The 14277-nt window shown below is 56.5% G+C and overlaps 1 protein-coding gene across 2 annotated transcripts in view; it reads right to left on the reverse strand.

Moving 5' to 3' along the window:
• The window catches only part of SND1 (staphylococcal nuclease and tudor domain containing 1), a 576429-nt gene that overhangs the window by 212059 nt on the left and 350093 nt on the right, over positions 1-14277 (reverse strand). For both annotated transcript variants that reach the window (XM_050952703.1, XM_050952694.1), the window contains one exon: positions 9990-10131. In XM_050952703.1, the coding sequence (XP_050808660.1) occupies positions 9990-10131 (142 nt within the window). The remainder of the gene's footprint in view (positions 1-9989; positions 10132-14277) is intronic.

Here is a 14277-nt window from a genome sequence, read left to right on the forward strand (position 1 = left end):
TGTCTCCTAGCAACTGATGGCCTGGGCCCCTCCTCTGCAAAGGTGCCAGCTGAAGGTGTTGGAGACAAAGGGATCAGGTGACCTCCTGGCCCGGGAAAGGGGCTGAGGAGAGAGGAGGGGCTGGGAGGGGTTGTTAGTCTGGAGCTGGCTGGGGTCAAGGGTGGAGGGCAGACCTGGGGGTCTGGCTCTCTGCCCCGCAGAATGGACCCAGCCGAGGGGTCCGGTTCGCTGTATCTACAAGCTCTGTTTTAGACCCTGTTCCTGTCATCGAATAAACCTCTGTGTTACTGGCTGGCTGAGAGTCACGTCTGACTGCAAAGTGGGGGTGCAGGACCCGGTGGCTTCCCCAGGACCCCGCTGGGGTGGACTCGCTGTGGGAAGCGCACGGAGGGGCAGAGGATGCTAAATGCTCCATGGAGAGACCCAGGAGGTGAAGCTGTGTGAGCTTCTTGCCCTGAACAAGTCTGCTCCACGGGAGAGGAGGCTCCCCAAAGTCCTGACTGGCTTGGTGGGGAGCAGTTCCAGAGCATCGCCCGGACACTCCGTGACACGCTCCAAGAGCTAGGAATCATCATGGTCCAGAGCTCTGTGCAGGTTCTCCTATGGCGCCTGTCAGCCAGCACGCAAGTGACATGATCAGCCTCTGCCCAATCTGGTCCCTTCGCCCTCCCCCCAGAGTGGAGGAGCTCCATTAGGCACCGTGTGCTGGGTGTGTCCGGAGGACACCATGTGCTCCCAGCAGAAGCCAGCGAGGTTTGGGGTGCCCTGGACTGGTCCCCAAGAAAGCCCTCTGCCCCATGACATGCAGCTTGTCCATTATCGCCCGGGGGTGGTGCAGAGATGCTCCCAGAGCACAGGGAATCACTAAGGCCCCATATCATTCAGACAAGGACCTCGACCTCGTGCCCTTGGGGGAGCCTGTGCTGAGACAGCGGGAGGCTCTGGTGTGTCTACCCAACGCTTTAGCCCAGCCACCTCCTGGCCACTGTTACAGCCCTGCTGGTGACTATGACAACTTAGCCAAATGAACCCACACAGCTTCAGTGGCTGCTGCCCCAGACCTCTGAGTCAAATTCTCCTGGGCCCCCGCAGCACCCGGTGCTGAGTGAAGCCACTCTGGAAATGAATGGGGCTTTCTGCATGGAGATGAAGTGTGGGGCGGCGGGAACAACACTGTCCCTTCCTGATTGCCATAAAACAGTAATTCAATTACAGAAAGCAAAGAGAATTCCGAAGGCTCAGCAGCCCCACTGATTGTCTCATTAAGGGCAGAAACGCAGGGAACACAATTACACCGGCTATCTGAATCATTCATGCCCCTGCGAGAGCAGTGCAGGATTCCATTCAGACATACAGAGGCCCTAGCAGTGTTGTGCTGGGGGAGAATCTTGCCACCCTAATTTATGGGGGGGGGGGGGGGTTTGTTCCCCATGCCTTTCCTCTGAGCAACTCTGTGGTGTCAGCCCACCCAGCTCCCGCAGAGGGTTCGTGAGTATGCAGAAATCACCCCAGAGCAGCATCATGCAGCCAAACCCCACAGTCTGCCAGCCGGGTGCAAGAACCCCACCAAGTCCAGCCCAAGGGGTAGAAGCAGGAGCCCGGGTGCAGGGAGAGTTTGGCTCCACACCCTGAATGAACAGCGACACGTATTCATACAGTGCACAAAGGGAGTGACTGGCACTGGGGTAGCACTGGAGATGAGCTCTCAGGGCAAGCCGAGAGAACCCCTTGTGCCAGTTGCTCCCAAGCCTGCCATCCCGCAGACACATTATTTAGTGGTTTTCCCCCCAAGTGGGAGTTTTATCGCTTATTAAAATTTGAAGATGTCAGAGGCCCTGGCACAGGGAGTCTTTCTTGTCTTTTGCAGCTGACTTTAAGGCTAGTTAATTATAAGTAAGATTGTGCAGCAACTTGTGCCCACACACAGAGGAGCTGGCTTCACACACGCCTCCCACAAGCACACGTCTAGCCCAGATTCTGGAAAATGGGTGTATGGAAACAGCAATGCTTTGCCCACTGCGCAGGGTGCAAACTTCCTTCCGCCCAACTGTGCAGCGCAGAGACAGACACTGCAGTGGTGGGAAGTCCCTATGTTCCAGACAGTTTGCATAGGTGAGATCTCCAGTCACTCATGGGGAAGGAAGCAGCAGGATCACCCCAGCACAAGCAGCCCTGATGAAGCTGGCGCTCCAGCTGGTGGTGTCTTGCGAACGGACAAGGAGCATGGACTCACAGCAACTGATCCACAGCAAACTGGAGGCAGCCACGAGGGGGGCAAAGGAGCCAGGCAAACACCACACAGCTGCGTAGCGTTGAGACGGGGCTGGAAAGCTGCACATTTGCCCATCGGCATGGGCAACAGGCGTCACTGCGGCACCACAACACCGGCCATCTCTGCAGCAGCTGCCACATCCAGCGCAGAACCCCACAACTCTTCTCTGACCGCGCTTTCCATTTGTAGCTCTCAGGGCTTCACCAAGGCAGGCAGGCGGCATCACCACCCCCTCTCACGGCTGGGGAACCCAAGACATAGAGGGGCAGTGGCTTGCCAGTAGCAGTGCTGCGAATAGAATGCAGGTCCCTGAGTTCCAGGACAGTCCCTAACTGCCAGGCCTCTCCATCAGCTTCACCAGCTGCAAAACATCCACTCCAAATCCCGCAGCACATGGCCAGCGCAACCTGAGCTCTGCAGCCAAGGAGGAACTTGGAGCCACAGTGTCAGGGAGTGTGGGGGGGACACAAGGCCCTGCACCCCCCACTTCCTGTGATTCACCGTGACTCTCAGCCAGCCAGTAACACAGAAGGTTTATTTAGATAACAGGAACACAGTCCCAGACAGGTCTTGCGAGATCCTCCCCAATTAGGTCCATCTTGGGGTCCCAGGGGCACGACAGCCCCACTGGGGGATCAGAGCCACGTCTGGGCTTCCCTCCATTACACCAGCCATCTCCTGAAACTCTCTCTCCCCCAGAGTCTCCTCCTCTAGCCTTTGTTCAGCTTCCTGGGCAGAGGTGTCACCTGGCCTCTACCCCCTTCCCGGGTTCTCATGTTACATGCTCAGGTATCTTCCGACAAGGCCAGTCTCCCATCCTCCAATGCAGCCCATCCTCCCAGGCCAACACCCCCGACTCGGCATTCACAGCCCACAGTAAGAACAGCCCCAGTTCCTCACACACAGACCTGCCCTTTCCAGCTACTGAACACCACCACCCACCCCCCGCCAACTCCACCCTGCTGCAGCACAAAGGCCCTAGCAGAAGAGTCCCTGGACTGTCACTGTCCGAGCCACAAAAGGCTGCAGAGCAGAACTCCAGCGTACTGCCCACTCCATGCCCTGCACACTGGCGGCAGGAGGGGCCCTTGGTTTTGGCTCCGGTTCTTAATATCCTAGTAGCTCCTGGGGGCCCTGGCTGAGATCCGCTTGGCACAGCCCACCCGTCAGTGATGCAGAATCCTTGCTCCACAGTGCTCACAAGATGGGGGAGGGAGATTTAGTGACTTGCCCAAGGCCACCCCACACAGGTCCCTGGTGCGTTAGCCTTCTGCTGCTCGGGTTCCCTGAGCCTCTCAGGGTGGGGTGGGTCTCTAGCCACCTGCTAATTTCAGGGGCCCAGGGCAGGTCAAAGACAGCAGCAGCAGGGGAGCAAGGAAGAAAGACCCTGCTCCTCTGTCAAGCATCAGCTTTTCAAGGGCACAGATTGCTCTCCATCTCCCGGACAAAAGGACTGAAAGCAGGTTAAGGCTGTAAATTTAAATCTCTCCTGAAAATTTCTTCCTCTGGTAGAGGCAAGAGCCAGAGTCTACAGAACCCTCCTGTCGGTGTGACGCCTGTCCATTTATTTATGCGCTTACTGAATTTTTCATAACAGAGTTAAGAATGATCAGTGTTCAGGGTTATCCTTTGTCCATGGTTATCGCCATAGAAACAAGAAGAAGAGAGATAAACACAGCCCCACGTTGTCTCCCGTTGATGGAGCCAGGAGAACACAGCAGGGGAGGCGGGAAGCTCTGTGCACTGCAACCTGCACAACAATCAAGTACTCTGAAGTCAACAGCATCGGAGAGAAAGAGCTGGTCCCATCCACAGGGACAAAGGGCGTGCAGCAGCCTCCTCTGGTTATTTGTACCTGCTGCCGCTACCACCCTGCTAGGCTGCCAACAGAGTCTGGTAACTACTAATAAAGGCTCCACGGCATTTGGGAAGGGCTATAGATGGGCTAAGTATTAGTTCAGAAATGGACCAGTAATAGGAGTCCTTAAAAAACCCCACAACACTGTTCAGCGTTTTTGTAGGACCTACAGGAATTAAAAAAAACCTCTCTCTTACCTTTCCATGCAGATCCTGCAACATTAGTGACTGCAATAGGTTCCAAGCGGTCAGTGATGCTGGTGCACAAGCTAGAAAATGAACCAGCTTTACCAGGGCAGGAACGTCTCGCTTCTAGCTTCTGGAAGAGGGATGCGCGCAAAACACATTGGTGGTGTGTCCGTAATTCCCCGGGCAGCCCCCAAGTCAGAGGTCAGTGCAGAGGGAACTCCGTGGTCATCCTATCCCTAGGCCGGTTTTATGGAACAGCTTCCCTCTGCCAATAGCCCTCCCCAGAAACTGGAGACTCTTGGGAACCGGAGGTGATGGAGGACTCGGCCCTGTTACAGTAATTGGGCTACGTATTTACCCTCGTTGCGAGCTCAGTGCAAAGAGCGCAGGAACATTCATAAACGTCACAATAACCGATAGCAACACATGTCGATGGGAAAACGTACGAAGGGGCAAAAAAGCCAAATTAGCCCAAACAAAACGGCCTCCAGATATAGCCCAAGGACTGAGTCATGTTAGAAATCAGTGACCCAAAACTGGGAGGGGAAACTAGGCCTAACTGGCAGATAATGTAACAACGGGATGGGCTGTTCCACCCATCCCCCCTTTTTGGGTCCTTACAGCAAGAGGCTTTGGGGGAAGACACGGAAGAACAGACAGAACCTACTGGAGTTAGCTCCACCATCCTGGCTGCCACGCCCCACCATCTCTTGGGACCGTGGGCCTTTTCCCTCCCGATCCTGAGTGGTGGCCAGAGAAAGGGACCCAGCTCACATCGCCATCCCTACCGGCTCCGGCTCAATCTCAACCACCACCCGGAATAAAACAGGATTGGATTTAGCAGCAGCAGCAGCCTCAGCCCATCTCAGCTAACGTCATCTCTTCTCCCCAAAAGGAGAGTTATCACTGGCTTTCTACTATCGCAGAGACTGGCAAACAGGGGCCTTTTCCTTCCCCAGCTCCCTCCGGTGAAAGGTAAAGGGGACCCAGGAGGCTGTTACAGGAAAAGCTCTACCCAGCATTTTACATGGCACAGGCTGTAGCTGTTTTTCCTTGTTTTCTGTATCCTTAACAAAAAGGTGAACAGGTTGCTCCGTGATGCGTCTGCCACGGTGCGAAGCAGGCAGAGATCCCTGTGTATCAAACCTGAGCTTGTGTAACACTGGGCAGTGACCGGGTTATGTTAGCACCTTAGCCCACACATTCCCTCAAACACAGCAGTTTTTCAGGAGATTCCATGCTGTTTCCACAGCTGGTGCAGCTGCACTGGCAGGAGTGCTGGTGTAAACACGCCGGGTCGCCAGCCCTGCTCTGAGCAGGGGCACATGAGAGATGGCTATGCCTGCCAGCCACTGCTGTACACAAAGGGTACATCTCACCACACACTCCTTTTGGCAGCACAGAGTGCGTGCACATTACACACATCCCTAGTACAGTGCACAGAGGCACCACTACACTCCCCTTGGTGAACGGAGCTGAACCTGCCCCACCCCATCCCCAGAATACCGGGGCAGGGCAGAAAGTATAAAAGGAAGGCTCTGCAGCTCAGTTGGGCCGGAGCCAGCGGAGGAGACAGATGCCTCTGCCCTGCTGTGGCACCAGGAACCGAATCTGGGCTTGGCCGCACCCTGCCCCTAGAGGAGACAGACCCAGATGAGGACTTGCCATCAGTTGTATACCCAGAGGAGCTCGAGGACCAGTGGACACCAGAAGTACCAAACCCCAGGGAGGAAGGAGGAAGCCAAGGGGCAGCTGAAGACAGGTTGGATACAGGACTGACTGCTTCGGGGTCAGAGTGTTGTGGCTGGATCCCTGCCAACCCGAGACGGATCACTCTGCCGCCGTTAGGGCCCTGGGCTGGGACGTGGAAGAGTAGGATGGGCCCACGTCCCCCTGCCACTACCCAGTTTAGGCCAGGAGGCCTGTGCTTCTTGACTCCCCCCTCCCTCCACTAGCACCCTAGACTGCCCATTGGGTGCTCAACCTCTCTGGAGCCCCTAGACTGTGTGGGTGCTCATGCCTAGTTGAACCCCGAGACTGTGTTTGCTGGCTGCTTAGCCCACAAGCTGAAGCAAAAGCCTGCTCCCTGCTCTGCCTCACCCACAGGGCTAGAGCTACTGACTGGGTGTGCTTGCCGGCTACCTTAGGCCCGAAGGCTTAGGCTACAGCCGGCTATCAGCCCCGTCCCGCCCCGCCGACTAGGGCCCAACTGTTCATTTTTGTCAGCCCCAGCTGAGAGGCTGGGGGCTAAAGATTACATCAGGCGCTGCCCCACCCACGGGTAGGGACCAGAGCCCCAGACTACTGTGGTGCGTTTGCCTGTTCGCCAGGTCCAGAACCATAGACTGCACATGGCCCAGCCCTGCCGGTGTGGCCCGAGCCCCAAGACTACCACCCCTGACAACGAGGCAGAGTGACCTCCCTCCCCAGTGGAGAGCGAGGGTACAAACAGCAGTGTAGACAGGGAGAGCAAGGATAAGCCTGAACCTTGTGGGAACGTACCTGGATAGGGACCTCTAGGGCTCTACTCGCCCAGCCAGTGCCTCTCATGGCTACTGTGCTATTTTGAGCAGCAGTGTCCCACTGCTGCAGTGAAAGACTCCAGCAGTGGAGAAAGGCTCTGGCAGGAGGCAGGCAGTGGGAAAGGTGCCAGCAGTGAGGAACGTGCCTTTCACTGTGCCATGTACCACACCTACCCTACATGCTGCCGCCACTGGGGTGCAGTAGAGACAGCCTCTGGCACCCCCAGGCCGAGCTACCTAGTGCCAGGCTGGGGGTCCATAGCCCTGGGAGAGGCCTGGCTTCAGTCAGAAGTGGGGCAGAGGGATGAGGACAAGTGACCCAAATCAAAGCCAGACGGGAGATTCTGAATTACCCAGGTGGAAACGTAACATCCCAGAAGAGCTAGACAACATGCTCCCCACCAAAAACGTAAGATGCACAAACCCCATTCTGTACGCAGAGGTCTGGGCCATCTGCCACCCCCCATGAGTACAGCCAGGGATCTTGGGCATCCTCTCTACCAGGACAGTCAAGCACGTTCAGCTTCACACACCAGCGCCTGGGTTACGCTGCCACAGGGCCAGTCAGACAGCACCTAGGTACTGCAGAGGAGCCCTACCTGCATCCAGCCATCGATCGCACGGGGAAGAGCCATTCCTAGCACAGAATTTGCAGCTCTCACAGATTCCTTTCAAACAACCCCTGAGGATTCCCGAGGGCCTGTTCGGCACAGAGGTGGGACCTGGGCCAGGGAGACAATTGGATGGCTACTGCAGAGAAATCAATCTCCTAGCACACAGCTCGCACCGGAGCTGGCACCCAGGCCAGGGTGCAGGGCAAAGTGGCAATGAGGAAATGCCATCTCGTCACGGAGAGTTTGTCCAGCCAGCCATATGCTCAGCCATAAGAACCTCAGGTCCAGGATGCATCCATGTGCGGCAATGGCACCGGGAGCCCAACAGCTTGCCAACAGCAACACCACCCCCGCAAACACATTCCCCCCGGGACACGAAACACCTGCGAAGCCAGGAGCAGAGGCAGCCGGCAGAATAGGGCCCAGAGCTCCCGGCACTGAGCCGCAAGCAGCTCAGAACCGTTGCCTGATTTACAGAGGGTTTTTAGGATACAAGGGCAACAGCTGTTTTCCCAACACTCCACTATAGCTACCAGCTAATACATTTCACATCTGTTCAGCTCACTGCTCAATGAGATTCAGGACCCGACTCTGGGAGGGCTGCAGCAGATACCCCAGCAGCCTGCTGGGAGGCCACGGAGTGACCCCGCTACCACTCGGACTCTGCCTGAACCACTCCAAGAGCTGGCTGGAGAATAACTTGGTTGCATGGAGACCAAACAGAGCAGTGTCACCACGGAGCCGGTGACGGAGGAGCACCCGAGAGGAGCAGAGACCAGCGGGGCTCGGGATACTCCCTGCCGGCCTGGCTAGGCACCGTAAGGACATCCCTCACCTGGAGGAGAGCCCCAGTGCGGCATTTTCCTTCCACAGGGAGCCTGGGTCACGGGAAAGCCCAGATTTAGGCACCAGGCAGAGAAGTGTGGAGGGATAAATAGAAGTGTTAATAAAACAAAGAACTGAACCGGAGCCAGCTGTCTTGCCTCCCTCCTACATCATGACTCAAAGGCTCAGCTGCCCATGCCACGTGGGATCTCCCTGGGGACCGGCGGAGGGAAGAAAGCCGAGGTTTGTTTGTAGGCCAACAGCCAGGCCTCCATGACTGCCTGCCAGTGACCCAGAGACCCCTCTCTGCACCCTGGCAGGAAGAAGGGAAGATCTCCAGTGAGAGCAGAGCTGTGCAAACAAGCCCCGGAGCGCACGTGGCCCCAGTCTCAGCCGCTAACACGGCCCTGGTGCCGGGATTCTGACAGCTCAGCACTCTCGCCTCAGCAGAGCCCGCAGTCATGTCTGATTAGGGCGCCCCAGCTCGATTAATTCCTCTAGAAGGCATAGCAAGTTGCAGAGTGATCATTAACTTCACATGCAATGAGAGAGATGCTCAACAAGAACTGACTGTGGGGGAAGCAGCTGTGATCTCGGGCCCCATATCGTTCAGCAAGACGCACTGCGTCCTGTGACTCCATCTACCTGCAGAAAGAAGAGTGAGAGGCGAGGGGAGGCAGTTCCCAGGGCCTGGCATGGAGGAGGAGACCCGGGGCAGATGGCAAGCGGCTGCCAGCAAGCCCCACTGCGGCCAGGCGAGACTCATCACCCAAGAGACCTGTGAGAACGAAGAGGCAGCGCAGACTTCACGGGCTCAGTGCCGAGCGTGATGGGGAAAGGCGCTGCCTCACCCGTAACAACACAGCCCCTCCAGGAGGCAGCAAGCGCCAAGAAAGGCACGTTTTACTGCTCGTCAGCGGGGAAGAAATGAAGCATATGGCTCCTTGAGCGCATAAACGAACATTGTTCCAAGCACATGGCTCGTGACTGCGCTTTGCTGGGAGAGATGAAGGCACCAGACAGACAGAGCTACGTGTGGATGGAACAGAGCAGAGTAGCCGGCTCAGGTACCAGGGCCGCCAGGAGGAGCCAGGGCCAGGGTTCAAACCTGGATCTCCCCCGTAGGAGGCAGCGAGCCATGGGAGATGGAAGAAAGCGGGCTCTGGGCTGGAGACAAGTCGGGGGGGGTGTCCCCTAGAAACACTGGCCCAGGGCCAAAGCAGGCACTGGGGAAAAAGAGCCTCTCCACCTGGAAGGGCACCAGGCAGGTTTACACAGCACAGGACATGTGGCCAAGGTGCTGCAAGGCACCAGACCTGGGTTACGTGCTGCTCGCTCCCCTGCACACAAAGAGCCCATGCTGGCAGAACATCAGGGATGGAAGGGGCCACAGCAGCGTGGGGAGGGGAGACCCCGGAGGGAGCCTGCACTCTGTGCCCTCCTGGCCTTAGGAGAATCAGACTCAGATCAGTTACAAAGAGAGTTGGGGCACTGGGATGGACACACGGACTGGGGACCTTCCCCCATTCCAAACACTTCTCACGCTGCGGCATGGCAGGCCTGAGAGCTCCCGTGTGGTGAAGGGAGACCGCAAGCCATGCCCCCGCCGGGCACCGCAGATCAAGGGCAGGCTGAGCCGCTGCCCGCCCAGCAAGGGACCGACACAGCACGGGCACAAGCCCCACACCCGCAGACACGAGGCTGGCTCACCCGCTAACAGGAAGGTGATAAGGCAGGTTTCCTTTGGCATGTACAGCTTGAGCCGAGAGCCGCTGAAGACGTACTCCACCACTGCCTCGGAGCGGCCGGCCCGCTGCAGGAAGGGCAGGAACTGCTTGGCCTTCTGGGTGTCCTGGGAGAACAAGAAAGGAGAGAGAACGTTCGAGACTGATGGTGCGAGGGGGAACCCACGCCCCTGTGGGACAAGGCACAGCGTCCTCATGTCAGCCAGTTACACAACCCCCAGCCTGGGCTGGCGAGAGATCGAACCAGGCCTTGGCCTCCAAGCACAGGCCCCTGCCGCTCAGGCCAGAGACTGAAGCCCGCTGGCTGGGGGCAGAGGGACTGACGAACCTGGGGCCACCAGCCAGAGGAGATGGTGGCACTTGGCCCATAATGAGTCACCATTAAGATGGGGCTTGGCCTGTTCAGTGCTGTAACTGGCTGGTTGGGAGACTCTCCCTGGGGAGCACAGCGCTTCCCGGTGCGAGGTGGAGAATCTGCTCCAGGGAGCCAAGCCCTGACCCCAGCTCCCAGCCCCAGGCAGATGGTGGGGTCAGCCCCAGCATGCCAGGTAGCAGGGCACATTTGCACTAGGGAGCCCCTCGGGCAGGGAAGGGGAGAGCTGCGTTTCCTGGCAGGGCAGCAGTCAGGTACTCCTGCCCGGCACCCACTCGTACGCCCAGCTGCATGCAGGCTGCGAGCAGGGCTACAGCCCAAGCTGGCAGCAGGGCCAGGGCCCAAACCCCACAAGGCCTGGTGCTGCCCTGCACAGCCTCTTATCTCACTGACAGTGATTCGAGTCCCAGCGTGACCACCTCTCCTCCACCCGCCCAGCAGGACAGGCAGCGGGAAGCTGGGTGGGTGGAGGTGGTCTCCAAGGCCTTGTCTCCACGGAAGTGTCCATGGTTTAGCTGCCCTTTGCCCTCCCAGGCCTGGGACTCTTCCATTTGGATCCTTCTGGCTTAGCTCAAATCCCTTCCCAAGAGAGACAAGCTGCATGGAGAAAGGGCAGCTCTTCCTCTAGATCGGGAGGCCTGGGGCTGAGGCTACACTGGGATAACAAACCCGAGTTTGTACGGAAAACCGTTCCTGCATAGACAAGGCCTGAATGCAGCCTTGGAGCTGGGCTCCCGTAGCCTCCTTCCCCAGCTGTCGAGGCTGCTCGGGTCAGGTCTCTGAAGCTGCTCTGGCAAGCCAGGGCAACAGCACCCGAGAAACACCCACATGCCCTACCAGCTGTGGGGCAGCATCTGGGCACGAGTGGCTGATGGTCCTGGGGGAGTCCCTGCTGAATTCAGCCCCAGGAGAGACCAGTCACTCAGACGATCCATGGAGCACTCAGGGCTGAGCAGATGTCAGTACTGTCTCAGTGTTTCCATGTGCTCCCCCATCTGTCTGTCTCTACCTGACATCTCGTCTCATACTCTGATGGGGAGCTCTCTGGGGCAGGGGCCGGCTTTTCATCCTGTGATTGTACAGCACCTAGCACAATACAGGCCTGGCTCCTGGGCGCTATGCTAATGCAAATCATCACTAACAATGCTCAGTTATCTACCTGGCCCCACAGTCTGCGTGCCTGGATCCAGGCAGCTCCCTGTGACCTTGGCACAGCACCTGGCCTTTCTCAAGGAAGGAGCTTGCGTCTCAGGACCTCTGTGCTGCAAGAGCACGCTCTTTCTGTCAGGCTCAGAGCCACCCATGGGTTCCCCTCCCCACCCATCATGCAAGATGCCCTGTTTAAGACACTGCAGCAAGAAGGCAGGTGCCAAAATCCTCTGCGGCTAGCTCCCCCCTGTCAGGCTAGCTCCCCTGTCCTAGGCAGTTCCACTAAATCCTGCCTATTTGAGCATTGTTGCAGGTGAATAGGAGAGATGCCAGCTGACCCGGAACACCCAACTCCAGCAACCTCTCACCCCCCCCACCCCTCGTTAAATATAACCTGGTGCCGACGCAGCCCTCGGCAGAGCAGCAAGTGCTTCCCTTTCACAGGGAATCTTGCCTCAACTGACTGCCGCACTCTGGCTTGTTGCTATGAGCGGACCAGGCAGCACTGTACAGAAATGAATGCATATTGGTTAGTGAAAAATCAGCGTGCCATGAGCAAGAGTCAGTGGCGGTGCAGGGACCCCGAGTGCTTGGTGAAATGCGGCAGCACCACACTAATGCCTGGCACGCTTTCATTAGACAGGCCCAGACATTGAGGGAGGGCTCAGAATGATATTTACAGTAATGAGATTCACTGTTCTCTCAAATGGACCCATCACAGCAGAAACAGCAGGAAGACAGTCTCCTCCCAGCTCACTGCTGCTTTCCTTGATAGAAAGCAGAGCAGAGCAGCAGCCTAAGTTCGTGGAAAATTCCCACATGCCCAACTTCCCTCCCCACCCCAAAACGGAGCAGAGGCAAACAGGACAAACATCCAACAGGTCAGAAAGCACCAGCAGATTAAGACCATTTGCTAAACAGGCTTACATCTCAGGTCATTATTCATAGGCTGGGCCTATAATTTGGGAAAGTATTACCTAACTGCTTATCTCAAATTGCTAGGTTATTGACTGATTTTGAACCAGAGGCCTTAGCCAATACCTGAGCAATCTGTACATTTCAGACGCAAGACACTGACCATCACGGGCTTCTGATTTATTTCACCCAGGAACAAGAAGCTGTTCCTAAAATAAAACGCAGCCAGGTGGCTTTTTATTTCCACTGTGTCCTTAATTTAGAAAAATGAATGGGAAGGGAAGGGAAGGGAAAAGCTAGCCGCAGCCAAAAAACTTTCCTCCCTTCAGTGAAAGCTTGGATCTAGTTCACTGAAGGGCTGCCTGACCAGACTGCTAAAGAGAGACGTAGATGGAAACTCACTATATCACAGAAATAAAATCAGTAGGATGTTCCCAAGATCCGGCTCCACTGCTGAATGGCTTGCACTGTAGAAAAGGGCTTACTGGGAAGGGGCAGGGGCATTCAAAATGCCATATTTTATGGCAAAGGTTAGAGCAGAGAGCTCGCTGCTCCAGCTATGGGACTTGAATGTAAATTGGAACCAGCTCCCCGACTCGGAAACTCATTATTCCCAGCGCAGGCAGCGAGTGAACAGAAATGGCTATCTGCATGCGTTCCTTAGACCAGAGTGCGAGCCAGGCTGCGATTACACGCCCGCATGTCACTCCGGGAAAATTAAGTGGCGAGGGGAGAGTGGGAGCAGTGCATACGCTGACAACAGCCGAATCCCGATTGACAACATGCGTCCGCACCTCTCAGACTCTCATTAACAGGACGCGACCTGCAGTTTTTCAGATGTGACCAAAAAAAGAAACCCAGGAGGGACCGGGCAAGTGGAGGCAGCCATAAATCTTTGGAGCGGAGCCTCCACCCCAGGACAGCAAGAGGTGCTTTGGCAGCGGTATGGCAGATCAGACTTGAAGATGGGAAAAAAGGCGAATATCATGGCCCATCTGGAGCTGCCGATCCCCGGGGGTGCACAAGAAACGATGACAGTGTCCCAGCATGAGAAGGAGGCAGCTGATAACAAGCTAGGCAATAACAGTGATTTGCACTCCAACCGTACAGCAGCTCACCAGAGAGGAAGGACGGCCCAATGGTTAGAGCGCTAGCCTAGAATGAGAGATCTGTCTTCAATTTCCTGCTCCACCACTGACTCCCTGTGAGGCCCTGGGTGAGTCACTTAATCTCCCTGATATAATAGCACGGAGGGTAAATGCACTGAAGCATGTGTGACACTCAACTGAAGGGGGCTAGAGAAATAGCTGTGAGGGACCAGAGGGCCTCAGAGTGCGGTACAGACACTGAACCGCATGGGAGCCCAGTTCCCCTGAAAACGGGGCCAGAGTCACACCGGGAGTCAGTGACAGCCTGGATTAGAACCCAGGGTCTTGACTCCAGACACTAGACTACACAGCCTATACTAGCAAGCCACAGGGGGACGTGGAAGAAGCTGTTCTGGGTTCCCTCAACTCGGACTGGAGGAGTTCTTCAAGGATGACTCGGGACTGTTCCCATTTAGATATTTTCATTGCTGCCCTGGCACAAGAAGAAGGAATGTGCTAACGAAACGTGTGGACGACCCCACGCTGGTAGGACGACCCCACGCTGGTAGGCATCGTCAGTAAAGAGGAGGATCAGAATATCGTACAGGGCAGCCGTGAAGCCTGACGTAACAGCAATGGGATGAAATGTAAGAGCACAAAGTGCAGGGGACTAACAACAAAAATGTCTGTTATAAGCTCAGGGCTCATTGGGTGACAGCCATAGAGGA

Source organism: Gopherus flavomarginatus, chromosome 1, assembly GCF_025201925.1.
Source record: "Gopherus flavomarginatus isolate rGopFla2 chromosome 1, rGopFla2.mat.asm, whole genome shotgun sequence".
Lineage (NCBI taxonomy): Eukaryota > Metazoa > Chordata > Testudines > Testudinidae > Gopherus > Gopherus flavomarginatus.